This window comes from Sus scrofa, chromosome 13 (genome assembly GCF_000003025.6).
Source record: "Sus scrofa isolate TJ Tabasco breed Duroc chromosome 13, Sscrofa11.1, whole genome shotgun sequence".
Taxonomy (NCBI): domain Eukaryota; kingdom Metazoa; phylum Chordata; class Mammalia; order Artiodactyla; family Suidae; genus Sus; species Sus scrofa.
The window spans coordinates 205,126,298-205,153,951 of NC_010455.5; the positions used below are offsets into that span (position 1 = coordinate 205,126,298).

General features: G+C 60.1%; 1 protein-coding gene across 1 annotated transcript; it reads right to left on the reverse strand.

The window, feature by feature from the left end:
* Positions 942-26,703, reverse strand: RIPK4 (receptor interacting serine/threonine kinase 4). Its single transcript, XM_003132781.4, has 8 exons — positions 26,463-26,703; positions 18,032-18,323; positions 12,493-12,641; positions 10,042-10,091; positions 7,618-7,776; positions 6,783-6,898; positions 5,165-5,426; positions 942-3,363 (listed from the first exon to the last, which is right to left on the reverse strand). Exons 1-8 carry the CDS (start codon positions 26,642-26,644, stop codon positions 2,204-2,206), a joined length of 2,370 nt encoding a protein of 789 aa, XP_003132829.1. The 5' UTR covers positions 26,645-26,703; the 3' UTR covers positions 942-2,203.

Consider the following 27,654-nt stretch of genomic DNA (forward strand, 5'->3'; position numbering starts at 1 on the left):
ATGGATGGACAGATGGACGGGTGAATGGATGAATGGGCAGGTGGATGGATGGACAGATGGATGGGTGAATGGATGAATGGGCAGGTGGGTGGATGGGTGAATGGATGGGTGAATGGATGAATGGGCAGGTGGATGGATGGATGGATGGACGATGGATGGATGGATGGACAGAGGGATGGGTGAATGGATGAATGGGCAGGTGGGTGGATGGGTGGATGGATGGATGGTCGGTCGGATGAAGAGATGTCTAGAGGATGGGTAGGGGATGGGTGAACAGAGAGGTGGGAACTGATGGGTGGGTGGGTTAGGGGGATGGATGAGTGGGAAGATCAGAAAGAAAGGGAATGACCAGGCAAATGAGATCAAATGTGAACAAATGCAGAATCTACGAAAGGTACACCAGAGTTCCACATACTATTCTTACAACCTTTCTGTAATTTAAAAATATTTCAAAATGTAAACAAATGAAAATAAAAATTATACACACTTAAAAAGAAATAAAAACGCTGGTGTTGGGAGCTTCTTCCACCAAGACCAGATCAGTTTCCCGCTGGGCCACACATGTGGAAGGATCCAGGCTACGGAGGCAGAAGCCCAGGTCCCCCAAATCACAGGTTAATCCAGGGCACACAGACTGCCCTTCTGAAAGGCACTGCACTGCCCTCCACATGCGACTGCTCAAATGCTGATTTGCGAAATCCGAGTATTCAAGCTCATTTATATGAAGACAAAAGTCTCATGGGGAGTCCCCACCATGGTGCAATGGGTTACGAATCCAACTGCAGTGGCTCGGGTCACTGCAGAGGCGCAGGTTCGATCCCCAGCCTGGCACAGTGGGTTAGAGGATCCGGCGTTGCCACAGCTGCGGCTCAGATTCAGTCCCCAGCCCAGGAACTTCTACATGCCGTGGGCAGGGCCGTTACAAAAAAAGTCTCACCAGCTTTGAAGGAGGAGGAAGAAAACAGCTTTATTGATATCAAAGAAAACCTTTTTCTTCCACGTGTTCGGCATATCACCATAGGGTAACATATTAAAAGCACGAGGCCTATTAAAACATAGCCAGTTCTAAGCAGTCTGGATATTTCCTGTCATAGAAAAGAACGGTCCTGTCCACAGAATCATATGAACACATACGGTACATCAATCAGCATCGATCTCTGACTCACACGCCCGGCCGACGGCCACGTCCGCACACAGGGGAGGGCCTGCGGCCAACCCACCCCAACAGTGGCATGTGCGACACAGGTGACAATGAAAGAACGGGGCTTCTACGTCCGAGACCATGAGGCTGTCTTCTGGACCCGACTCGGGGGTCACCCCCCCAAAGCCGAGGCCCCTGCACAGTGTAGCTGTTTGCAAAGCAGGTCAGAAACCCCCGGGGGGACCCCAAAACAGCATCACTCAGCACAAACCACCCCCCTTTGCCAAAAACGAGATCTGGAAAGAAAATGAGGAGAAAGGTGGGACCTTCTAAGCAGGGAACACTGTTCTGAGTCCCAAACTGAGGTTGTCAGCCCATCCTTCAGGACGCCGACATTTGACGCCAGCGCTCGATGTCTTCTACAGTGAGAAATGCACGAGGCCGCGGGTCAGCACACGTGGGTGGCCGCTCACGAGGACTGACCGACGGACGAATGCGTGCGGCTAGAAGAGAGCAGGTCCGATGATGGGTTGTGGCTTAAAGACCAACCACTCACATTACAGTCACTCCGGGACCGGACCACCCAACAACGGGAATGGTTTGACTGCGTCTAAGCAGCAGTCGACAGCGCCCGTCTAAGACGACACGCGATGAAACAGGCACTCCGCTACAACGTTCTGGAACAGGCCTCTCCGCCTGCCGCTGCAAATGGAGAGAAAAGACACAGCTCCTCCCACACCTGCCTCCCCAGACGGTGCGTTCCGGGCGGTTGCCGGCAGCTCGGCCCAGGACGGTGGGCTCTCGGTTTCGTCACCAAGGGGCCCGTGTCACGAGCCAGAAGCGCGGCGAGATGCCTCCGAGCCCCCACCCCTCCGACACCGGTGCACCGACGGGCGGATGGGCGAGCCCACCCAGACCGACGCCGTCCCAAGGGTGACGCCCAAGCAGATGCTGGCGCGAATCCAGAGTCAGCAGCCACCTGCCTCTCGACGGCCACACACGGCGAGCGGAGCACAGCGCTGGGACAGGGACCCCGCGGGCCCCATCTCCCGGGGCAGCAGGCTAGGTCTTGCTCCGCCGCAGGAGCGTGGCGGCGGGGCCGGGGCCGCCCTGGAACTTGAGGCTCTGCAGGTTGACGTGGGCCCCGTGTCTGAGCAGCGTCTCCACAGTCTTGGTGTGCCGGCCCTGGGCGGCCAGGTGCAGCGCGCTGAGCCCCTGCTCGTCCGATAGGTCGAGCACGTCGGCGCACACCAGCTCCTCCACCACCTCCGAGTGGCCGCCAGCCGCGGCCAGGTGCAGCGCCGTCTGGCTGCGGGGCCCCCGGGCCAGCAGGTCGGCCTTCTCCTCCAGCAGCAGCTTGACGGTCGCCAGGTGGCCGCTGCGGGAGGCCAGGTGCAGGGCGGTGCAGCCCTCCGCGGTCACCGCCTCCCGGTGGGCGCCGCGGTGCAGGAGCAGCCTGGCGGTGCTCGTGTGGCCCGTCTCCGCAGCCACGTGCAGGGGCGTCTGCGCCAGCAGGTTGCACATGTTGACGTCAGAGTGCAGGTCGATGAGGACGCGGGCCACGCGGTAGTGCCCGCGCTGGGCGGCCAGGTGCAGGGGCGTCCTCCCGTCCAGCGTCTGGGCGTTGACGCTCACGCCGGGCTGCTTGGCCAGCAGCTTGACAATGGGCAGGTGGCCCTGCCAGGCGGCGTAGTGCAGCGGTGCCCAGGCGTCCTTCCCCGGCAGGCCCACGTCCACGCCGCGGCGCAGCAGGATGCGCACGACGCCCTCCTGGCCGTGCTGGCAGGCCACGTGCATGGGCGTGCGGCCCTCGCAGTCCGCCTCGTGGACAGAGGCGTTCTTCTCCAGCAGCAGCCGCGTGCTGCCCTCGTCCCCGTTCTGGGCGGCGAAGTGCAGGGCCGTCCACTGGTCCTCGTCCGTGGCATTGACGCTGATCTTGCGGGCCAGCAGCAGCTCCACGACGCCCCGCACGCGCTTCTCCACAGCCACGTGGAGCGGGGTGGAGCCCTTCCGGTTGGTCAGGTTGGGGTTGGCATTGTTGAGCAGCAGCCACTTGACGCAGTCCTCCTGCCCGGCCTCCACGGCCAGGTGCAGCAGGCTGGCGCCGCCGTCCAGGACCAGGTCGACGTCCTGCGGCTGCAGGATCTTCATCAGCCTGCTGGTGTCCCCGTTCACGATGGCATCCACGAGCTTCCTCTTCTGGACGTCGGAGGTGCCGAGCTCTGCGGGGAGAGCAGAGGCGGGGTCAGACGAGGCCGCCCGCCCAGGGTCCTAACGTGGCCTGCAGGCCGCCTTTGACCCGAAACAGCGTAAGTGCCAGGCGGTGCACGTTGATTTAATCTGAGACCTAGAGGGGCGACCTTGGGCAGGTCCGTGAGCATCCCCAGATGCTCTCCTGTCGATTTGCAAAGTCGAAGACCACGCTAGCCATCCCGCAGGTCGTGGTTGGATTAAAGGATGGAAGTGCGGCCCCGCTGGTGCTCAGAGACCGCCGCGGTCATGAACGGGAAGGGACGGAGTGGGCGGGACGGGGAGCACAGACCAGGCAGGAGCCCCGACCCACCGCAGAGCGGGCTGCTCCTGCACCACGGCCCCCTCGTGCTCATGCACCTGCTCCCAGACCAGCCTCCAAATGGGCTCTTACACCCCCCCCTGCCCCCGGCAACACCACAAAGAGTGTTTCTAGCACAGCCTTCAAAGGACAGAGTCTGCCGTGCCAGGAGGACTGTTACTCAAGATGAGAGGGTTTCCTTGAACACACAAAGCCTCCCGCGCCACCGGGGGTCGAGTGCCACGAAACGACGCCCTCCTGTGAAACCTTCTCAAGGGGTCCAGCCCGCGTGGGAGGAGGGGGGCCGGGCTGTATCGAGAACGGAAGCAACCCCATCGGGATTCGGCGTATCGACACCAGCTTCTGAACTGGGCCAGTGAGGGGCCCTCCCGAAGCAGGAAGATGCCCGGAGGCCGTTAGACCCGAGAGAAGGTTCCCGTCTTCCTCCAAGGAGATGAGGAAGTTACACATGGTCCTCCGAGTGGGAGAGAAGGTTCTACATCTTCCTTGGGGTGGGCAGGGGGTGGGGTGGGGGTTCGGTACTTCTTTCTTTTCAACGTCATTGCTGGCTGCCTACCTCCCGTGCAGCCCGGCCTGGACCCCCTCGGTGTCTTTGTAAGGCACTTCCTCAGCCCCAAATGCCCTCTTTCATCCTAAATACCCCACTCTAAAAATCCCGGGGGATCCTGGGCATCTAGGAAAAGCCCTCATTCCAGGAGGGATTCCCTGATACCCCAGGAAAAGCAAGCCCCCTTCCTCCTGGGTCTGCACCCACTCCCCCGATCCCCTGGCGCCCCTGCGCCACAGCCCTGAGCGTGAACACCTCACGGGGAGGAAACCTGGCACCTTATCCTCGCAGGCGGCAGTGAGGGAGCTGGTCGAGCACCAGCCCCATGCCCAGGGATCAGCACCCAGACAGGACGGGGACAGGGAAGCGCCCTCAGAGAACAAAACCCAACATGTTCCAACAGGACCAAAGGGTCACGACCTCCAGGGACAGCTCACCCATCAACGTGCATGGCTATGGTCCAGGAGGAGCCCACAAACAAGACAGAACGGGGTGTCTACCCTGCACCGTCAGAGCAAGGGGTGCAGGGCTGACATCGGGAGGGAGGGGTTGGGGTGCAGGGCTTGGCACACCCACGGGGCTCCCGAGATGCACCGCGGGGTCTTCGACCTACAAACCCGAGGTCAGCCCAGGCTGCGATGCTGGTGCAGTAAGGTCCCCCCACACGGCAGCGGGGCATGGCCCGCCCCCTCACACTTAAAGGACACCTGGTCACCCGCCTGCATCTCTGGATTTGTCCTGACGCCCAAACCCCATCGGGGAAGGGCTGGAGAAAACACAGAACTACTGTCAGGTCCAGAAACTGGGTGCCCGGTCCTCTTCGGCTGCTCACACCCTGCCACCCCCCAGCCACCAGCCCCACAGCTGAGCTGGTTACTTCCCAGGGGCGGGGGCTTCCGCTCACCGCTGGTGGAAGGCTCCCGCTCGAAGGACAAGGACAGCGACCCTCTGGAGGAGAAGGCGGAATCGACAGAGGACACGCCTGAGAGCCTCTTGCCGCTGCTGGCGGACGGGAGCTTGGATTCGGAGGAGCTGCGGCTGAGGTCCTCCGGGCCCTGGAGGGGCTGGGAGACGCCCGAGTCCAGCTGGGACAGCAGCTCGGAGAGGCTGTAGTCGTTGTCGAAGGTCGGGGCGGAGGCTCGCTTGAGCGGGGCGGGCACGGGCGCCTGCGGAGACGAGGACGGAGGCGGAGGATGAGGCCCCCTCCGTGACCCGGTGGGACGGCGGCGGGGGCAACGCCGTGTGGATCCCCTGGGAGCCAGGCAGGGCACTGAGGTCCCGGCAGGTGCACGCAATGCCACTCTGGGGAGTCCAGAGACCCCGCGCTGGGTCCACCCACAGGAGGACATTGAAATCACACACACACACACACACACACACACACACACACACACACGACAATGACAAAGCTCCCAGTGCAGTGCTGCCTGGTGGTGTGGCCCAGGGTTATGGGCTGGTCAAGTCCACCCAGAACAGGTCAGAGCTGACAGGACATACAGGAAGGGGACAAAAGGACTGGGGTCCCAACCTGCCACTTTCTTTGGAGCTGTTGGCGTGTAGCGTGGGGGTGCGTGTGGACAGGGGGTGGGGGCGCAGTGGCGGGGACAGCCCAGCGCTCACCCCAGCGCATCCTAATTGGGCTTGGAAGGAGTGCTGCAAGAACGGCAGGTCCTAGGGACCAGAGTCTGAGGGTGACTGGCGATTCTTCCAGATTCCTGCCCATCTGTCCCCAAAGCCCCTTGTCCTAGGAAGGGCTGGTCTGCTCTGACCTGGTGGCTTGAGGCCCTGAGTCACGCCCACTCATGGGGCCTTCCTTTTCCTTATCAGGGGCCAGGTCACCTCCCCCCGTCCCTCTGCCCTCCAACCCCAGGCACACGCCCTTCATGCTCAGACAGCGGACACCGGGGAAACGGTGACTGTGTCCCCGCCTTCCACCGTGGCCTGCGTGAGCGGCCCAACGCCAGATAACACCTTAGAAAGTTCGTTTATCAGGCTCCACTTGCAACCCTTATTCCCATCAAGGTATTTCCTTAGTGTGCTTAGAACTTCTTATCACAGCTTACATACCCTGTGTGGCAGTCACAGGGTAAAACATTTACGAGCAGTTAGAAAGTGGCCGGACCCCCAGCCTCAAGGTGTAAAAAGACACTGGGAGCCCAGACCCCTCCCCGCCCTGGCCTCTGGCTCCAAGGTTCAAGGCACATCCAGCCCTCAGCTCTTCACTGTGAAGCTCAGGCCCGCACTGTCCTGCGTAACCGGACGGGAGGTGGGGACAGGTGCCATCGGGCAGGAAGCCAATCAGGCCAGCACGTCTTGGGCCTGCCTCCGGCCCTGAGCCAGGACGCCATGGCCGGCTCACCAGGGCAGCAAGCACGAGGGTGACCAGCTTGGAACGGGGACAGGGGGTGGCCCAAGCCTCAGAGCCGGGCCGAGCAGTCCAGGCCAGCAGGGCGTTTGCTGCAAGGAGAGGCTCGAGCTCAAAGCCAAAGCATCAGACACCAGGCCAAGGGAAGGCCCATTACCTCGGCCTCGGCCTCGGCCTCCCCCTCGGGCGGGCTTCTCACGTCTGGCTCTCGAGCCGGCTCTCTGACCTCCTCATCAGGCTTCTCGCACAGGTCCTCAGTTTCGGAAGTGATTTCTGGGGGAGAAAACACAGAAGGGCATGTCCCCTGGGCACTGACGGACACAAACGTTCCGCCTGAACGGGCGACCTCGGGCCTGGATGGCGCCGCTCCTGACGGTCAGCTTTGCGGCTTCCCCGCTGAGCTCCCAGCAACCCCGGGGCCAAACCGGGGCCCCCACCAGACTCCAAGTAAGAGCCACTGCATTCCTGTGTCCCCAAGAAGCCTTTCCCTGGGGAGCCCCGCTGGCCAGCCCCCAGAGCGCGTACCCCGATGGCCTGGGCTGCTGGCACCCGGCAAGAGGGCCCCAACCTCATTCATCGTTTCCTCCATGTAAGTTTCCAACAAAATGATCAATTAACTGCATCAGGATCATTTTCCTAACCAAAGGACACAGCTGTTCCTGGGGACAAGACCCCAAGAGAAAGGCCAAGAGAGCCCCAGGCCAGCGGTCACATTGTCCCTAAAAGACACCGCTCTGCATCTCAGCCTGAAACACCAAGAAGACACTTCTCGGGCGGCAGCTGCAGGCGGGGTGGCCAGCTGGAGCCGCCCCACCCAGGCCCTGGGTGCTGGAGGCCCCGGGCAGGTGCCACAGGCGAGCACCCCTGTGGGTGCCGGGCTCGCCCTGGTGCCCCTGTCTCTGCACAGCCTCCCAACCTCCCCTGCCCGCGACCCTGTCCTGGCCATGGACTCTGTCACGGCACGACCGTCACGCAGCCCCCGGGACACTCACCTTGGAAGCTGGGCCGTTCTCGGGGGTCCCCGTGCCAGCACCGCTGCATGAGGCGCAGGAGGCTCCTGCAGGCGCGCGGCCGGGGTCTGCAGATGGGCGGCAGCTCGGGGCGGTGGCCCTTCACCACCTTCACCATGACGTGCAGGATGTTCTTCTCATCTGCGAAGGGAAGGCGCGCGGGTCAGGGCAGCTCCGCGCGGCTGGGAGCGCGTGCGTCCGGGCACCCCCTGCTGCCCCGGCGGCACCCGCCCGGCAGACGCCTCCCTCTTGCAGACGCAGACCCCGCGCTCATCCTTAAGCTTGCAGGGCACATCTGTCCTGTCTTCCCGGTTTTAGGAGCTACCTGTGATCTGCGAAATGAAGTCACTGCCGGGTATCAGAGCAGATCCCCTGGGCATCGACTTCAAAGGAAAGCCAAGTTCAAAGCAGAAAAACCCTGAGCGAGACAGGCTCCAAAGGCGCCTCTGCCCACCAAGTGAGGGACCCTTATTGGTCACGCGTCACATTGCCCAGCCCCCAAGTCTGGACGAAAAAGTGTTCCCCACATTTTTTAGCCCACAGGGCGGGACCCCGGTGGGCCAGACGGGGAGCCAGCCACGGCATCGACGCCAGACTCCCCGTCCCTTTTAGTCTGGGGTGCGTGGACGGGGGCCCTCCCCCTGCCATCTGTAACGTGGGGCCCACCTGCCCCCCCCACCACCACCACCCCCAGAAGCAAGCACGGACCCTCAGCCTTGCCACCCTGGTTCCAGGACAAAGGGCCCAAGGGAACCCTCGGTGGATGGCTACTCTCACGCGGCCTAAAACCCCACCGCGCAGCCAGCTCCTGGTTCCCGCAGGCTGGGCAGGGGTCTCCCGAGAGGCGGCGGGGGTGGAAAATGGGCCCCGGGTCCCTGGCAGCTGCCAGGCTTCGACTCTGACGTTCCGTTCTGCCTTCCCGTTAAACCTTGTGCAATAACCACCGCGCTTCCGTGATAACCCAGCCTGCGAAACCCGACAGGGCTTCCCGCTGCCAGACGGACGCGAGAGGCTCCCAAGCTGCCTCCTGGGCACCTGGACACCCCCCCATCAAGGATAAAGCACGGGGGCCACGACGTCCCCACCACGTGCCGGACCTCAGGGCTGCCACCGGATGGTGACTGTGGTCAGGCCGGCATGCAGCCCTGCGACAAACGATCCAGACCCCGGACCTCCACAGAGGAGGCGGTGGCGGCAGGGGGACAGGGTCACAGCGTACAGACCTGGCCCCCGCACGGCCGCCACCCTGCGCCACCACCAGCTGAGCTGGGGCCACATGCTAACTCTGGTCCGCATCTTTAGGTCTTTTTGGTGAAACCAGAAAATAGTGAGTAGCTCGACAATGCTTTCAGAGGACAAGCAAGTCCTCCTACACACAATTAAGGAAAAGACACGACTTTTCCAATCAACCGAGTCAAGGTCCAGGGGCCTCAAGGACAGAAATCAGTGGGCGGCGGCCTGGCGGGGGGGTGGGGGGACCCCGACCCCGGGCAGCCTCTGTGCCAACACCCCCCCACACAGGCTGCAGACCAGCTGCCCCACCACGGGCATGTCCACCACACGACTGGACTGCCCACTTCAAAAGGACTCGGATGGTCATTTGTATGTTAGATGTACTTTACTGTTAAAAATTAGAAAATTTGGGAGTTCCCATCGTGTCGCAGCAGAAACGAATCTGACTAGCATCCATGAGGATGCAGGTTCGATCCCTGGCCTCGCTTAGTGTGTTAAGGATCCAGGGTTGCTGGGAGCAGTGGTGTAGGTCGTAGACACGGCTCGGATCTGGTGTTGCAGTGGCTGTGGTGTAGGCCAGCGGCTACAGCTCTGATTCGACCCCTAGCCTGGGAATCTCCATATGCAATGGGTGTGGCCCTAAAAAGCAAAAAAAAAAAAGATAATTAGTTACAAATTAAAGAGCTAGCTGGAAACAACACTGACAAACCCACAGAGACAAAGGAGACGAGCGGCCATCGGGGGCTGGGGGCTGGGGGGTCTGGAACGGCTGCCTCGGCAGCAGGGTGTTTCCTTCTGGGGTGACGGAAGGTCCTGGAAATGGACAGTGGTGAGGATGGTACACTCTGAGAGCACTTACCACCAGTTAAGGGAGAAACTTTGAAATAGTGTATCATATACACCCACCGAAGAGTGAGCTGGCACCCAACAAGACCCCGAGCGCCCGGGGAACCTGGGCCTTTCCCTGTGCGTGACTATACAGCAAGAGCGCCTGTGGGCCTATGCAAAAGCCTGCGTGATGTGGGCCCTGGGTTCCGTGTAGACCTGCTGGGCAGGACAGAGCAGCCCCACCGTGGGACCGTTCCACTCGCAGACACTGCTCAAGGGACAGGCCCACAAAGCACGCCCTCCTCTGCTCCCCGAGAGACGGCCGGGCCCCGCACGGCTACTCACCTGCAAAGGGCTTCTTCTGCGTGAGCACGCCCCAGAGCACGATGGCGAAGCTGCAAGGAAACGAGGCATCAGTGTCGGAGTCGGACCCTCAGCCAAAGCCAGAGGCTCTCATGCACAGCAACAAGCTGGAGGAAAACCACCACAGTCTTACAGAGGAGGGGCCACCGAGAGCCTTTTCAGGAATTTTTTAAACAGGCAAACACTTTTATTCCCCTCCTTTTACGGCCACACCTGCAGCATATGGAAGTTCCTGGACCAGGGGTCCAAGCAGAGCTCATTTTATATATCAGAGCTGCAGCTGCCAGCCTACACTGCAGCCACAGCAACACCAAACCCGAGTCACATCTGTGACCTACACCGCAGCTTAGAGCAATGCTGGATTCTTAACCCACTCAGCAAGGCCAGGGATGGAACCCACGTCCTCATGGGGACAATGTAGGGTCCTTAATAGGAACTCCCAGGCGAATACTCTTCTTATGGAACAAGGCACATTGAAAGCTCAGATGTCAAACAACAGACAAAACCGCGCCAAGAGAGCTTTCTGAGCAAACAGCAGGAGGGGCCCAGAAAACGAAGGCCACCCTGTACCTGGACCAGCAGCCTGCGGGGAGAACAGCCGTGTCAGCTGCATACACACGCTCTCCTTGCAAACACTGGGCATCAAAATCCTGCCTCGGGGACCTGCCCCCGGGATGTCACCCAGAGCTTTACACGGAAAAGAAGGGGAGGCAGCTGGCTGGACGTCCCAGAGCCATTTTCTTCTTCCTTCCTTCCTTTCTTTTTCTTTTTTTTAGGGCCGCCCTTGCAGCACATAGAAGTTCCCAGGCTAGGGGTCAAATTAGAGCCACAGCTGCTAGCCTACACCACAGCCACAGCCACTGCCACAGCCACTCAGGACCCGAGCCTCATCCGCAACCTACACAGCGACACCAGATCCCTAACCCACCGAGCAAGGTCAGGGATGGAACCCGAGTCCTCACAGATACTAGTCGGGTTTCTTTCCACTAAGCCGCCACGGGAACTCCCCCAGAGCCTTTTAAAATTTTTTTAATTTTATTTTTTGGTCTTTTTGTCTTTTTAGGCCCACACCCACAGCATATGGAGGTTCCCAGGCTAGGGGCCTAACTAGAGCTGTAGCCGCCAGCCTACACCCCAGCCACAGCAACGCCGGATCCTCAACCCACTAGGCAAGGCCAGGAATCAAAGCCAAGTCCTCATGGATGCTAGTGAGGTTCGCTAACCGCTGAACCACGACGGGAGCTCCCCCAGAGCCATTTTCATTGTTGGAAATTATATATAAGATTGCTCTGGATACACCCCAAAAGAGCTCAACCTGGTAAATTTTTTTCAAATATTTTAATACAATTATATGAATATCTTTGTTACTGAACTCAGGCTCAGCTGCCCACCGCTTGAAAGCCAATCCTGGAGACAAGTGTTGGAGAGAAAAGACTGCTTTCTTCAAGAGGCTGATGACCTGGGCAGAAGGCGGACTCGCGTCTCAGAACCAGCTCTCTGGTAAATTAAAACCAAACCAAACCCGAAGTCCGAAGGTTGAGCTACCAGCCTGCACTGGGCTGATAGTGGCGGATTATAGAGATGCAGGAAGTCCCTACTGAAAATGAACAGAAATCTGCAAGTTCTAGGTTGAAACTCTCAAGTCTGAAATAAACAGAGACTCTTAATCCCCCCCGAGCCCTCTGAGCTGTGACCAGCACCCACAGCGCCACTCGCCACTCGCCAGCAGACGTGCAGCCAAGCACGTGCACGGTGGCTGTGGTCAAACCAGTCGGCCAGGCCTCCAGGCCTCCAGGCCGTGGCGATGACACCAAGGCGGGGCTTCGGGTGACCGTCCCCCAGTGTGGTACAAGAGCCACAAGGAGGGGCTTAAGGGTGTGCTCGTCCCCGCCCTCCCTCCTCCCTTCTCCCAGGAGTCTGCGCTCTGCATGAGGAAGACCTTTGCAACTTGGAAAAAGGACTGAATGACTCACCAGGGTCTCTAGCACAGAAACCCCTCGTGAGCTTGCAAACAGCCCCAGCCCCTCTGGGCTGCAGGTAAGTGACATTAGGAAGTGTAAGTTCAGGGCCAGAGGGGACTGGCTTCGGGGCCCAAATCCACATGCAGACAGACACACAGGTCACTTAAAGCAGGAGGTTCTTCCAGCAGACACACAATAAAGCCCACACTCCCTCAACACAGCAAAGCCTTCCCAGCGCGGGGGCGGCCTCTCTGGGTGCATAACTGGCTCTAACTGGCTCTGAGCATTAACATTCTCCATCCCCGGCCCCTGCACTCACAGCAGAGATCTGTCTCCTGCAGGAAAGTCCCAGGGTAGCCTGTACCCACGGTCTAAAAGCCCCTTCCTTTGGACCAAACCTCTCCCCAGGAGCCGCTGGGAAAAGCAGCATCTGGAGCCCGAGGCTCCCGGGGCCCGCACACCTGTCTCACACCTGTACACGTCGTGCTTGGTGTCGAAGAGCCGGCTCTTCTCCCGGATGCGCTCCGGAGGGAGGTAGGCGATGGTGCCGAACAGGCCGTCCATGCTGAGGTCGTGTGCGTGGGACAGCCCGTTGCACTTGGCCAGCCCGAAGTCGGAAATCTGAAAGAGCAGTGAGAACGGGCTCGTCAAGCTTGATGGCAGCTTGAAGGGCAGGGACACCCCCACCCACACCCCGGCTGCCTTCCCAGGGCGGCTCATCCTATCCCAACCTCCCTCGCGGGCCAGATGGGCACGATCGGAAGGAGCAGCCCTGCGCTCCCAGGTGGCAGGGAGGCACGGCCGGCTCGGGAAGAACCAGCTCTGACGCCAGTAAGCACTTCATGGCCGGCGGAAAAGATGACACTCAAGGAAGGAATTCGCTTCCTTCTGAGCTGAGGATGTCAGTCCCGCGTCTGTCCTTGGGGCGTTAGTCTGACAGCCTGGGCCACACGCACGAAGGGAGGGAGCCGTGCTAGGTTTTCAGGGTTTGGGCAAACCAGTCATGCCACCGCGCAGCTGGGGAGGCGGGCAAGCGGCAGCATGTTCTTTAAAGGGAAGCACGCCTTCAGCAGCCCTTTAATGTGAGCAAAACGCACACCGCCAGCCTGGGGCGGGGGGCGGGGGGGGGCTTGGTCCTCCACCTGGAACATTCTGGGAGCAGACGCCTGCTGCCTCCAAACACACAGCATCCCAATAAGAGGTCTGATGCACGTCCCCTCCCCCACGGGCCCACGGTCAAGGGGGCAGCTGGACCCCAGGGAGCACCTGGACCCAACCCGGGGTGGCGGGGTGCCCCACATATCTCCGCCCCCTCAGGCAAAGGTGGCCCGAAGGCTCAGGGTAACCCGCAGCCGGGAAGTCAAAGCCGGCAGACATGGGGGCGCCAGCTCCCCGCCCCCGGGGTGCGAATCCAGCCTTGGGAGGCGGAGGCAGCGAAGCTCGCCACCCTCTGTGTGTGGGATTAGCCACATTCACGGCATTAAGGGACTCAGGATCCACGTGGAAAACAGCCCCTTTATCATCTTCTTCCAGGCTTGTGGATTTTTCTAAGCCTCCTAATTAACTCTGGGCTCCTCCCCAAACACACCTCTGGAGGGATCAGAAGTGCACTGAGTCAGGCCTTTAATCCTGGGCTCCCCTGCCCACAGGTGAGCCAGTGGTCTGGTGTCATCACCACTGAACAGGGACAATGATGACGGGACTCCCTGGAGGGCATCTCTGACCCCCCCTGCAGGGGGTGACGGGAGGAAAGCCTGCAAGACCGGACCAGCCTCCCCCTTTCTGCAGCCAGGCCTTGCCAGGACGGGCGCGGCTCCACGTGCAAGAGGCCAGACCGGCCACTTCAGGGCCCCCGCAGCTGTCTGCTCTCTGGCCTTCAAGAAACTTCCCCCTCTGGAAAAGGAGGCGCTGGTTCCCCAGAACAAACCCATCACCCCGACCCTACAGGTCCAGGGTGGTAATGCTCGAAGCGGAGCGGGCAAAGTTCCCGCACCCAGCTCAGCGGCAGGACGCTTTAACTCAGAACTGAAGACGGACTCGGATGCAGGGACCTTGGCACCAGTGCCCCTCCCCCGGCATTGGCAGCCTTCTCTTTCCATTTCTGTCGTTTTCAGATACAGCCAGCTGCTTCGAGATAATGCTTGGCGCAAAGAAAATCAGCATGAACTCTATGTCGAAGCTCTGGCACCAAAGCATAAACCGAGACGAGAATTCTCTGACGGCCACCGACCCCTGGCCTGTAGGATTTCTCCACCTGCCCGTTCTGGCCTGTCCTGCCCTGGGAGGGGCTGCCCAACTGCCCCCGGGTTCCTGGGCGGTGGGACAGTGTGGCGAGCCCTGTGAAGAGCGAGCGGCCTGTAAATCACAAAGGAACCCTCACACTTAGCGCAGCGGACCAGACCAAGAGACTGAGAAAGGGCACAGGCAGGGCTGGACCAGCGAGAGCAGGGCCCTGGGCCCCCCTCAGAATACAGTCTGGTCTGGGTGAAGCAGGCCGTCAACACAGCTTGAGACTTTAAGTAGAGTTATTTCATTACCAACTTGAAGTCGGTTTATCACTGATATGAAAATTAGTATTTTACCAGTGATGCTTAGTATACTTCATATTAACAGCAAGTATTCATTTCATGTTGTGTCTTTAACACACTTTGCAAAACAGACGGCTGCTGTGAAAATCACCCCATCTATGGACAAAAATGTAGTCTCCAGGGACCAAGGGAGGCGGGTAAAGTGACAACTTCGGTCCTCATTCAAGATTCCAGATGAAGAAGTTCCCATCGTGGCTCAGCGGAAACAAACCCGACTAGGAGCCGTGAGGATGCGGGTTTGATCCCCGGCCTCGCTCAGTGGCTGAAGGGTCTGGCGTTGCTGTGAGCTGTGGTGTTGGCCACAGATGTGGCTCAGATCTGGCGTTGCTGTGGCTGAGGCTTAGGCCATCGACTCCAGCTCCAAATCCACCCCTAGCTTGGGAACCTTCATATGCTGCAGGTGTGGCCCTAAAAAGACAAAAAAAAAAAAGGGTTTCAGGTGAAAACTTTATTGCTCCAAATAACCACCCACTAAAACCTGCCCAGAAATCAGTGGCCCACTTAGAACCGCAGCCAAGCAGCTGTTCCTGAAGAGGAAAGACACGCATCATGTAAATACACTTTCTGCTTGTTTAGGGCTGAGCATGGCAGCGGGAGTCATACAGAGAGAAGAGACTGTGGTCGCCAAAGGGGAGGGAGGTGGGGGATGGGCTGGGAGTCTGGGATTAGCAGATGTGAGCTCTTACAATGAGAATGCGTGCACACCAGGGCCCACTGTGATTCACTATCCTGTGGTCAACCATAAGGGAAAAGGATCTGAAGCAGAATCCATACATACGTAGGCATGTATCCGAATCACTCCGACGTGTGGCAGAAATTAACCCAGCATTATAAACCAATTCTACTTCATTAAAATAAATTTTACCCTTTTTTTTTTTTTAGGGACGCACCTGTGGCAAATGGAGCTTCCCAGGCTAAGGGTCAAAACGGAGCTGCAGCTACCAGCCTACCAGATCCCAGCCATGACCGCGACCTACACCACAGCTCACGGCAACACCGGACCCTTAACCCACTGAGTGAGGCCAGGGATCAAACCTGCATCCTCGTGGATCGTGGTTGGGTTCATTACTGCTGAACCACAAAGGGAACTCCCCTCAGTAAAACAACTTTTCAAATAAAGACGGGAGCCACAGCCGAGCACATTCCCGACCTTTCCGGACTCTCGGAAAGCAGGGCTGGCCCCTCGAAGCCGCAGCACCACCTCCCTTCCTGCCCCTGGAGACTGTTCGCAGCCACCCCAGGGCCCACTTGGTTCCTAAAGAATGCTCACCCCCTTCCTAAAACTGTCACGAAGCGCCAGGTCTGCCAAGTCAGGTGTTGACAGGCGGTGGAAGAAGGTGCCCAGGCTGAGGATCCCCAGAAGCCGCCGCAGAAACGACTCACGGGGAAAGCCGACAGCACTCACTGCCCTCCTGGGCATGGCTGGGCCCTACTGTGCACCCGGCCCGGGGGCCACTGCGGACGAAGCTCCACATCCCGGCATGGACAGGAGGACTCTGCACTGGCCACTCCCAACACCCAGGGCCCAGGCCTCCCGCCGGCCGGGCACCAAGCCCCAGAACAACAGGCCGCCACCCGCCCCGCCAGGGCAGAGTGGGGGAGGGCTGGGCTCCCCAGGGGACGCCTGGAAGGAAGAGCCACAGCAGCCCGCAAAGCGACAGCCTCACACCCCAAACATCCCACATGACTGCCAGGCGGGCCGCAGGGACAGTGTGCAGAGATATGAGCCCAGCCGGGCCAACCATGGTCCTTGGTGCCAACAAGACAGTGCAAAGGCGCGTGGCTGCGGACACACCTGTCCACGGACCCGGAGGGATCAGCAGCCCCTCAGAAAGCGTGGCTATTACAGGGCGCCTTGGCATCCTTAAAGGTTCGTGCAGGCCTTCCCACACCCTGCCTCCCCTGGCCTAAAGCCCACAGCATCTTCCGGGACTTCTGTGGGGCCGTTTCATCCACCTCAAGGCTCTTCTGTGTGCTGTGTGTGCCCCCAGCTCCTGACGGCGGAAAAGCCTGGTCCTCCCTGAAGACCTGTCCCACCCAGTGACACCCCCACCCTGAGCTGAGTCCCGGTGACTCCAACTGCCAAGGGCTGCCTGCCACCCACTGCGTGTCACACGCCATGTCTGCGAGCATCTCACGAACGGCAGCAGGTTGGGGCGGGGGCGGGGGACCAAGGGCCACAGAATCTCGTTGTCACCTCTGCTCGATGATGTACAGCTGGATGACAGTGGCCCTGGATTTACTCCCTCTGAGCCCCAGCTTAGCAGGAGCCACCGTCCACACAGACAGGTAGCTCCGTCCCACGCAGGGCAGCCGTCCTCGCCCCCCGTTTCCGCGCTCATTCTAGATGGGGGTCGAAGGATTCACGCTGCACTTGATGCCCAGGGACTCTGCACCCCTAGTCACAACTGTTGGGGTGGGGGGGCACAGGTGAGGCCAGCACCCCAACCAGAAGGCAACAGGATTCTGGAGATGCTAGAACTTGGGCGGACTGGAACCATCGACTGGCTGTTTGTTTTCTCAGCTCCCTGCGTCCCTTTAGCAGGAGGGGACCTCCAGCCTCTGGCTCAAATCTAACTCCTGAGCGACATCTCCTTAAGGACACCCTGTAACTAGTGTCTGACGGGAACACTGACTCCCCCACCGGCCACGAGCTGGCTCAGCCAGAGCACTGTGCCTGCCACAGAGGCGGGGAGCAGCCGAGTGAGGCCCCCAGGCCCAGGGCTAGAAACAACTCAGGTCCCCCTCCTCCCGAGGCCACAGCGTGAGGGCCCTTGCCACCGATCCGCCCTCCTGAGGGACACGGCGACCACATCAGGTGGGCCAGCCTAGAACCCATGTCGCCGTGTGGGACACTCAGAGACAGCCCCCACCCCACCAGGCTGACACCACAGCCCCTGGGGGAGAGAAACGCCAAGCTGACAGCACTGACGATGCCCAACTCCGAGTGGCCGGCACCTGACTTTTGGCTATGTCATCACTCAGACTTTTCTGCTTTATAAACTCATCAAAAAAGGGCAGAGGAGAAGAGCAGGAGCCCCGAGACCCTCCCTCCCCGACACCCCCCATTTCAGAGCACCCCAGATTCCCACCAGCCCAACCCCCGGAGCCACGGAGGGGAACCATGGCCTGACTCCAGAGCCCACCAACCCGCAGGGTGCCCTGAACCGGGATGTGGGGGAGGGCCCCCTGTTCGTCAGCATCCGTTTTCCAGCCCCACACTCTGTGGCGTTTATACCAGCCACACGCGGCAAGACGGGGCGTCCTGATGCTGAGAGAGGCCTCTGCTTCCAGTTCTTGCCCGCAAGCAGGACCACCTCCTCATCCACCCTCCCGCTGGCTCCAAGGTTCCAGCCCAGCCCGACCCCTGCGCGGCCAGCCCTCCGGGGCCCTGGTCCCCGCTCGGGCGCCGTGCGTCCCTACCTTGACGTGGTAGTGGGCGTCCAGCAGGATGTTGGCGGGCTTGAGGTCCAGGTGGAGGAGAGGCGGGGCCATGCAGTGCAGGAAGTTCATGCCCACCGCCGTCTCGTGGATGATGCGGAAGCGCAGGTCCCAGGGCAGCGGCTCGGAGGCCAGCAGCCTCTCCAGGGAGCCCGTCTCCATGTACTCCATGACCAGGCCCACCGGCTCCTGGCAGATGCCGTACACGGGCAGCACGTAGCGGAACTTGGCCATCTCCATCTTCTTGGCTTCTTCCAGAAGCTCCATGCGCTCCCTGGAAGAGGGCAGAGCCGTGAGGAACGTGCAGCGGTCCCCTGGCCACTAACGCAAGGCGCCGGAGCCAGGAGATCCCCAGCTCCACGTGGCTGAGAAAATGACTAAAATGCACGTCCACATGCACCTGTGGACATGGGCACGCACGCGCGCATGCACACGCACACACACACGCACACACCGAGCTCCCAGCAACATCATATAATTACATTCTGGGCCTTGCCATGTCTGCAGGGCTTCAGTGCCAAGGTTATTCACACAGCTGCGGGCTGTGGGGTCATTACTGGTGAGGAGGACAGAGCTCCCGAGCGCTGCCTGAACCCCCCAGGGGCCCTGAGCGCATGGGAGCTCTGGGGCCTCAGAGGAGGCTGACTCCCTGCTCTGGGGCTGCGGGAAGGGACGCTTAGGTTTGGCGAAAAGCTGGAATGAAGCAACCATCTACAGGACCTAGCCCCCTCCTCTGGGAAGCCCATCCCTCCAGCTGGACCGAGCATTCCCGAACCCACCCCGAGCTTGGAATGCACAGAGCGCTGGTCTAAAGTGCGGTCTGATGCTGCTGCTCAAGAGCCGCCTTCTTTTTAACCCCCCCCCCCCGCTTTTTTTTTTACTGTAGTTAAATTCAGCTAACGTTGTCACTTTAGCCATTCACTGCAAGGGTGTGATTCGAAGGCATCATAACCCACCCGCCCCGTGCCGTGTAGCCATCGGGCCCGTCCTCATCCCCAGCAGCCCCAGCAGGAACTCTGTACCCACCCTGCCCTCAGCCCCTCCCACCCTGCTCCCCGTGGATTCGCCTGCTCCAGGAACCTCACATAAGTGGCATCATAGGATATGTGTCCTTGGGTAACTGGCTTGTTTAATCCCATGTTCTCACGGTCCTTCCACGTTGGAACACACACCAAACCTCACTCCCTTTACAGCAAACCAGCAGACCGCTGCCTGAGGAGACCGCGGCGTGCCCGTCCAGCCAGCCGCGGGTGGACACCGGGCCAGTGCCCGCTCTTGGTTACCGTGACGGCTGCCGTGTGCACGTACACACGGGTGCTCAAGACCCCCTCTTTTGGATCCACGCCAGGACAGGGCGGCCTGATCACGTGGTCCTTGGTGTGTTTTGTAAAGAAACTCTGGAGGCTTCACTCTCTGCCTCCCCAGAACGTTTGCCAACCCCTGGTCTAAGGTCACTTCCTGGGGCAGCCCATGGTTTTACAGACCAGAATCCAGGGCCTTGGTCAGTGTCATCGTGATGGGTCAAAGTCTCAGAGTGCATTCTGGAAAAGAGGCTGAATCCCACAAGGACAGGGCCTGGCCCGTTCTCAAACGCAGCCATCAGAGAGAGCACCCGGGAGCCGGCCGAAATGCAGATCCCCTGGCCTTGGAGAATGGGCTCTGGGTGGGAAAAGAATGGGCTCCGGCCTTCTGGGAAGCGCCTAAGGATCAGTCCAGAACCACACAGCCTCCCGGATGGGGACGGAGACAGGCAGCAGTGGGGGTTGGGTGCAGAGTTCCTTAGCCCAGGCCGCCTCTGCTTCCACCGCAGGGGCTCTTCGAGGGCTGGGATGCACCTGCCCACCCCCCCCACCTGCACCTGCTTCCCAGCCTGCTGGAGAATCAGAAACTATAAAGAGCCAGTTTCTTCCTGAAGCCACCTCCTCTGTGAGAGCACAACAGGCCCCCAGGCTTCCCTTAGGCTGTGGAAACACTTCCCACCTGCAAGGCGGGGCCGCACTCCCAGTCCACTGTGCCTAGGGTGGGCTTGGCTGGACGGGGCCTCACGCCTCTGCCCGCAGGGCTGGCCCCAGCACTTGGGAGGGGAGCCCACGGTGAACATGTGCCCAGGCGGGCATCTCAGGGAGGGGACCCCTGGTGTAGACAGTGGTTCTCAGCTAGGGGTGACCTGGCCTGCGGGGGACCCTGGACATGTTGGTGGTCACAGCTGGGGGCAGCTGCTGGCACCCAGGGGGCCGAGGCCAGAAGTGCTGCCCCACTTCCTGCAGCGCCCAGGAGTCCCACGGCAGAGACGTGCCCAGCTCCAGTGCCAAGAGTGCCAAGCCTGACAACCGCAGGTAAGGAGCCAACGCACTTCCAGCCAACGTTAAACCACAACAGTCCACGACTGCCGACTCTCGCGCTCCCAGCATTCACTGCGACATTAATCTGCATCTAATTAAAGTCCACTCGCGGACAAGTATTCACCAAGCATCCTCTGTGTGTCAGATCCGATGACACGAGAGAACCCCCCCCCATGCTATTTACCTTCTGAGGGGAAGATGCAGAATTACACCAAAAAAAAGAAGTGGAATTGAAAATCCGGGTACTCTGAAGGGGAAGAACAGGGACCGGGAGAAGTTTAATAAAGGGGGGGCCTAACTCGAGGGGACAGAGGGCGGCAGCAGGGGCTCGTGAGCATGTCACAGAATCCCACTCCTACACGGGAGCTCCAGGAGCAGAGCGGCCACGATGCTCTCAGGGTGATCGCTAGCCACCAGAAGTGGAGAGGGTGGAAGCTGTGTGGCCCATTTTCAAGGGAGAATCATTAAGGCTTGGTGATTTTTCTTTGGCCTCGCCCCCGTGGCAGGCAGAAGTTCCTGGGCCCAGAGTTGAACCGGAGCCAGAGCATGAGCAAGGCCACAGATCCTTAACGCGCTGAGCCACCAGGGACCACGGAGGCTTGGCGGTGATGGGATGTGGGGGGCAGGCAGCAAGAGCAGGAGGTCAACAGGCCAAGGAGCACACGCAGCCTGCTGGCCTCGGGAACGGGTGGGACAGGCAGCAGGAGTGACTCAGGGGCATTCCTGAAAACAACACTGAGCTCAGCACGACCTGCCCTCCAAGCACTCCGGGTAAAGAGCCAGGTCATGAAAAGCAAGGTGTCCCCAGGAGCCCCTGCGGGGGCCCGGCGACTCCCTCCTTTCAGAGGAAATTCTGTGGGGTCCCCAAGCCGGCCAGCCCCTCCCTTCAGGCACAGCGCTTGCAGGGCTCCAGGTGACCAGGAGCCCGGTCTCGACGGACACCTGAAAGAGGGAAGGGCCGGGGGCCCTGGTCAGGCATCGGTTAAAATACAGGTAGTCGTTGACGGAGGCCACCTCCTCGCTCGCCTCCTGGAGGCCCTTCGTGTCAGCGGCACTGATGGGTTCTAACACTCGCTCCCAAGCGCCCGGGCCGGGGATCAGCACCGCCGCGGCTTCTCTTTCCTATTCTAAGAGTCGGTTGGATGACTCGCCCCCTCACTCCCACTGCCTTTCTTTTCTTTTCAAGTGGCCGGGCGGCGTGCACAGCTCCCCAGCAGCGTGAGTTCACAGCATGGAGCCCATGGCCCTGGCGGAAGACCCAGCTCCACCAGGATAGTGCGAGGCTCCCTCCAGGCCGCAAGCTTCCAGGCTGGCTGCTAACAAGGTCACTCTCTGCTTTCAGCAGGCGTTCTGAGAGTGAGCCCCTCACACCAGCCCGACTGATCCCCAGGAGAAAGTCAATGACCCTGAGGCCAAAGTGAGGGTTGTGCCGCTCGGCAAGTGGCACCTGCCTCCACTTGCCCGCAGGGCTAAGTCCAGTGAAGCCCAGGTGACTTGCGCTGGCAGCCACCTCAGGCTCTGCCCCGCCCGGGGCCTTTCGGCCTTTGTTTAGAAAAGAAAAAGAAGAGACACCCTCATCTCCACCCCGCAGCCCAGCCACTGGTTTGCTCCAGAGAATGGAAAGCTCCAGAAAGCTGGCCACAGCCTGGATGTTCTAAGGACAGCCTTGGTGCCACAGACCACACAACCAGGGCATCTCGCGGAGGACAGCCAGCTGTCCCGACCTTCTCCGCCACAGCTCCTTCAGAAAGGCCTTGGAGCAGAGGACCCCGCCCGCGGCTGCACCTCTGAGGCTAGAAAAGGGGCCCGGGGCTGCCCAGCAGGGGGCTCAAGGGAACCCAGGGAGCTGCCTCACAGGGGCCTGGGCGGCAGGGTGGCCGGGCCCCCAGACACCCCCGGGGGTCCCATTCATCCTATTTACATAAAGTAACCACTTGGGAGACCCCATCCTCTAGGCCTTTGTCAGCTGCCCCCAGGAGCACCCCCAACACACACATACACACACGCACATATGCACCCACGCACGCGCGTGCACACACACAGCAGCATCTGCAATTCAGTAAGCTTTTAAAAAGCTTCTGCTTCTTAAAATATACTTTTCCTCCAAGCAGGATTTCTGGTTTATGCTGACAACAACACAAAAAGAACTGGAGCTCGGTTGCCAGGATGACAATTGTTCCTTTAGGACCCGGAGGGATTTCCAAACCAGTCCCAGAGCCCAGGGGCAGGAGGGGGCCGGGGGGGCCCCCCGGGTCCTCAGGGTCGTGCCCCCATCGAATCCCATTCTACCGGGTCAGCGGTGGGGTCGGGGCCTCCCCGTCCTGGGATCTCCGTCTTCATTGGAACAACCTAAAAACGGTGACTGCGATGAGACACCATTCAACGGGGCTGGCGTCCTCTTCTCTCCCGTCATCACTTCTCTTTGGGGCGAGGGTGGCTAGCTCTCTCCCCAGCAGGAACGGGGGACACCCCCACCCTCCCGCCTTGGTCCGACCGGGAAAAGCTCTGGGCCCCGGCAGGCCCATGCCGTGGTTCAACTACTTAAGACAGTGTCCCAAGAGCGCTTAGATGGGCTCAGTTTCTCTTCTCCATTAGCCAAAGCGCGCTTCGGGGAGGGCAGCGGAGGCGGGAGAAACAGACGAGACAGCATCGCCAGATGGGTTATTCCTCAGAGACCCTTTCGGGAGAAGGGGTGAGATTCCCCTCCAGGCTCAGGCAGGAAGGCCAAGCCCAGCGGGTGGGGTGGGGAAGCTTTCTGGAGGCCCGAACCCCAGAGGGGGTCGAAAATGGGCAGAACGTGTGGGAAGAGAAAGGGATCTGGGCTGGGGGAGGGGGTCAGTAACAAAGAGCCCCTCAGAGGGAGCGACCTGGGCCCCCTCGGGGAAGAGGCAGCAGGAAAGAGGATTTAATCACCTGCTGGCAGAGGCAGAGGCCTCTCGGCCAGGCCTGCTCACTGCGCACCAGCCCAATTACCTTCCCAGGGAGCCTGCCGGGGTTCCCACACTTCTATTTTTAAAACTGACAAGAGCCAGGCTTGTCCGATTGCCGGCTCTGCACTTGCAAACCCGGGGTTTGCTCAGGCTCGCCCTGACGGGCCGCTGCCCATCATGCAGCAGCTGCCAGCGGCGCCCAGTTATCCTGGGCTTCCTCCCAGCTGGCGGCGGCGGGGGAGGGAAATGCTGGCAGAAGGGCCTCCGGAGCTGAATTCTCACCCAAACGGGGGTGCCCCCCACTAGACTCCGCCCTGGCCCTCACCATCCCCTAATGAGGGCCAGCAGGGGCGGCCTCACATCCCCAAATCCACCAGATGTGCCCATGAGGAGTGGGGGTGCAGATTGACAGGGCGTCACTTGTGAACCTCACCAAGGTGTCCCCCTGGGAACCTCAAGACAGGCCTGGGGCCTGGGAGCCCCCAACTGTCCCCACACAGAAGTACCAGCTCTCATGGCCTGGGGCAGCCTGCTGTTCCCAGGGACCCAGGTGGGTGCTGCGGATCAGGGGTGGGGCATGAAGACTGCAGCCAGGAGACCCCAGCCCGCCCGGAAGGAGAAGCAGCCTATGAACATGAGCCGGATCCACATCTGTACCTGTGGTGGGTCCCGTGTAGCCCGTGGAGGAAGCCCTGGGAATGAAAAGACCAGGCCTTGGTGGCGGGGGTGAGGGGTGCCAGCCTTCACACAGGTGAGATAAGATTTAGTTAGCCAGGAGGGGAACAGGGTTGGGGCTGCACCCAGGAACCCCAGGGAAACCCCATTCCCCACTCCAGGGAACACCGTGCAAGGAGAAGGGAGAGGGGGGGAGGCAGCTCATCAGAAGAACCCACATTTGGCAGCACGGGTGGCACCACTTCCAGGTCGAGATGCAACCCTGCAAGCCTGCGATGCAACCAGCTCCTCCTGCACCACAGAGGGAGGGACACACATGCCTAATGAGAACCTCAGACCAAAGAGAGTCAATTGCTTTGCAAAGGGCAGGGGTTCGACCATCTTCTCAGTCACAAAAATCAGCTACTGCCACTCCCGCCGAGGTCCAGCCTGCTCCACCCAAGTGCAAGCAGTGAACCTCTTCCTGGTGGGTGATGCTGACGCTGACCTTGCTGCCCAGTACATGCCACCACCTGCCTGGCTCAGGCAGGGCAGGAAAGCCTTCCAGTTAAAGGACAAAACGCTTTTCAATGGGCAATGCAGGACCCTAAGTGGGCTGCCTCAAGCAGAGAAACCCTATCTCCAACTGGGCCACCCAAGAAACAAGGTTGCTGGGAATAGCAGACTCTGAAGATGCAAGCTGATGAGTCAGCCTGGGCCCAGCCTGTTTACTAGGCTCTTCCAATACAAGATGCTGGTGTGAAAACCTTCGCTGATACAGAAACCTGGGCCAGAAAACTCGATCAGACAAATAAATGTCCCCAAGAGTGAAAAATACCCGCACGGCATGGCAGCTGGAGTCTCGTCTTTCAGGATCTAACGACTGGCGGGCACTCAAAAGTGGTTTGGATTTCATCAAAATAACCACAGCGCCCCTCCTGGCCTGAGAAGTTCTCTGGATCCCAGGCCCAGCTTCACAAGCATCTCACCTTTGAGTTAGTGATATTTATAGGACACTTATCACTGCTCTCTTGAAGTTTCCAAGAAACACTGGGTTTGAGGCTTAGAGCAAAGAGCCACCAATAGCTCTGCCATATCATCTCCTTGGCCAAGATGAAAACACAAAGCCACCAAGTACGGGGAGGGGGGACGGGGGGTTTCCTTCTATGGGGGATTGCAGGCGGTAACCTAGTCCAGCGACACACACAGCCACCCCTGGATAAGCATCACCACCATCCGAGGGCTGAAAAGCTGCAGTTTGGAGGCCCCATCACTCAAAAAGCATGGGATCAGAAACCCTGAGACAGCAAAGGCTATTCCGGGTTTAACAGGAGCCGCTTTTTCGTGTCTGTGTCTATTGGGGGCTGACCGCCTGAGGGAGCTTACAGAACACAAACAGCAAGTAACTTCCATGTAGAAGGCAAGCTTCACCAAAGGATAAGCCATTTAAATGCCCCCAGTTGAAGCCTGCAAATTATCAAAATGCAACCGCCAATGACGAACCTCCCCCCCGCCCCAAAAGAGCTCCTTTTCCAGACCCTCCTCCCACCCCCCAAATTATGCGCAGACCACACTCCACCGGCCAAGTTTAACTGGGGCAGCTCTGGGCCTTTCCAGGCGTCTTCACTAACTTGGGCAGGCCTGTTGTGGAAGGCCAGGCAGATGGGTCCCGGCTCTGAGGTCTTTAAACGGGTAAACCGGGGTCCAGGAGGGCACCGCCACCAAGCGGGTCAGTGCAAGCCCCCTCCCCAGAGGCTCGGCCTCGAAATTAAGACAGCTAAAACGAGAGCGCGCGGGCAGAAAGCGCCGGACCTTAGAAAAAGGCCCCCAGGCCGCCCGCAGGACCCCACCGCTAGGCCCACGCCAGGTAACGCCCACGCCCAAGTGCCCGGGCGCCGAGGAAGCCCGGCCAAGCCAAGCCAGGGCTTCCGACCGAAATAATTACCATCTTACACCAATTTGTGCTCCAAAGCAAATTACTAAGTACGTCGAACGGAGACTAACTCACTCACAAAGCCCAGATCCCCACACGGCAATTTTTCTAAGCAGGGCGCAGACCGCAGCACCGGGGTGGGTCCTGGGCGGGCCGGGCGCACCTCCGAGGGGCGCGGGTCCAAGGCCCGAGGTGGGCTCGCGACCCTGAAAATCCCGGGCTCACCGGAAGCCAGGTAACAATACTGGGCATTTGCATCTTCGGCAACGCGGCCCCCCGAGGTCCCCCGCAGGAGCCGCAGCCCGGGGCCGCGGTGTGAGCAATGAGACCCGGCGTCCCTCCGGCCGGGCAAGCGGCGCGGACACCGCCCGGAGCTCACGGGCTCGCCCGCCCGGCGCCTGGTCTCCCTCCCGAGGCTGCTCTGGAGGCGACTCAGGTGGAGAGAAAGAGAACGCCCGGCACTCCGGCACCCGGGCCCCCGCCGGCCGCTGCGAGGCCGGGCCCCGCTGCCTGCCGCCCGCTCCGGAGCCGCGGTCCCCGCCCGGGCCGCTGACCTGTCGTCGACGTGCAGGCTCGGCGAGCACTTGATGGCGAGCCAGGTCTTCCAGTGGACGTGGCGCACCTTGTACACCTGCCCGAAGCCGCCCGAGCCGACCTTCTCCCAGCCCGCGAACTCGCTCGCGTCGAAGGTGCGCAGCAGCCCCAGGGCCCACGGGCTCCGGCTCTCGCCCTCCATCGCGCGCGTCCAGCCGCCGCCCCGCGCCGCCGCGGCCGCCCAGGTGCCCAGGTGCGCGCCCCGCCCGCTGACGTCACGTCCGCCGAGCGCCCCGCCCTCCGCTGGCCCCGCCCCCCGGGCCCCGGGTTGGGGCGGAACGACCCACCGGCCGGTGAGGTCACAGCGCGCTCTCCCCCTGGTGCCCAGCGGGGGAAGAAGCGAGCGCCGCGCTCGGCTGGTGGCCTGCGAGTGTGCGTGCGTGCGGGCATGTGCATGTGTGTGTGTGTGTTTAGCTCACTGTAGAGTTATATGCAGTTGCAAAAAATAATGCACTCTGCCAAGGGTTGCCCCAGTGCTATCATTGCAAAACTGCAAAAGAAAGAAAAAAAGTAGATATTGACTTTGATGCAATCCACCGCTCTTTTTCAGATTTGCCCAATTTTATTTGTCCTTGTCAGCGAGTAATAAGGTGTATACAATGTTGTCACCTGTGTGGATTCGCGAATCTGCCGCTGGAGTCAATATACGGGGCATTAGATGGGCAAGAACCCCTCCTGTGGCCCTTTATAACCAAACTTCCAAGCCCTCCTCCCTCACCAACGTTTTCTCCGTTTCTAAAATGGTGTTATTTCAAAATACGGCACGTTTGCCACAGAAATCACAGAGCGTGGGAGCTTTTGGCCTTTTGCATTCAGCCCAACTCCCTTCACCTTTTCACACGGACGTTTCTACTTGGAAGGTAATTTTTTTTTTGAAAAATTACCCCAACATCAAATCTAAAGTGCATTCCAAAGACAGCGCAGGTTCCCACCCTTTCCTGGAGAACAGCCTCTCTTTACAAGGACAGGTCACTTGAAAAGGAAAGATGGTTTTCCACCAGCCGGGGTGGGGAGGAAATCCCAGCCGGAATGCACCCAGTTCTTGGAAAGATAACTGGGTCAGAGGTCAAGAAGTGTAACTGCGAACTTCCACGCCTAAAAAACACTCATTACCGTTCGACTGTGCAGTTTATTCTCAGCCAAATGAGATGA

Coding starts and splice junctions, on each gene's coding strand:
- RIPK4 (XM_003132781.4), bottom strand. CDS start 26,644: ATGGAGGGCGAGAGCCGGAGCCCGTGGGCCCTGGGGCTGCTGCGCACC. Junction 18,324..26,462: donor AGCCTGCACGTCGACGACAG/GTCAGCGGCCCG, acceptor GCCCTCTTCCAG/GGAGCGCATGGAGCTTCTGG. Junction 7,777..10,041: donor GCAGAAGAAGCCCTTTGCAG/GTGAGTAGCCGT, acceptor TTCCCTTCGCAG/ATGAGAAGAACATCCTGCAC.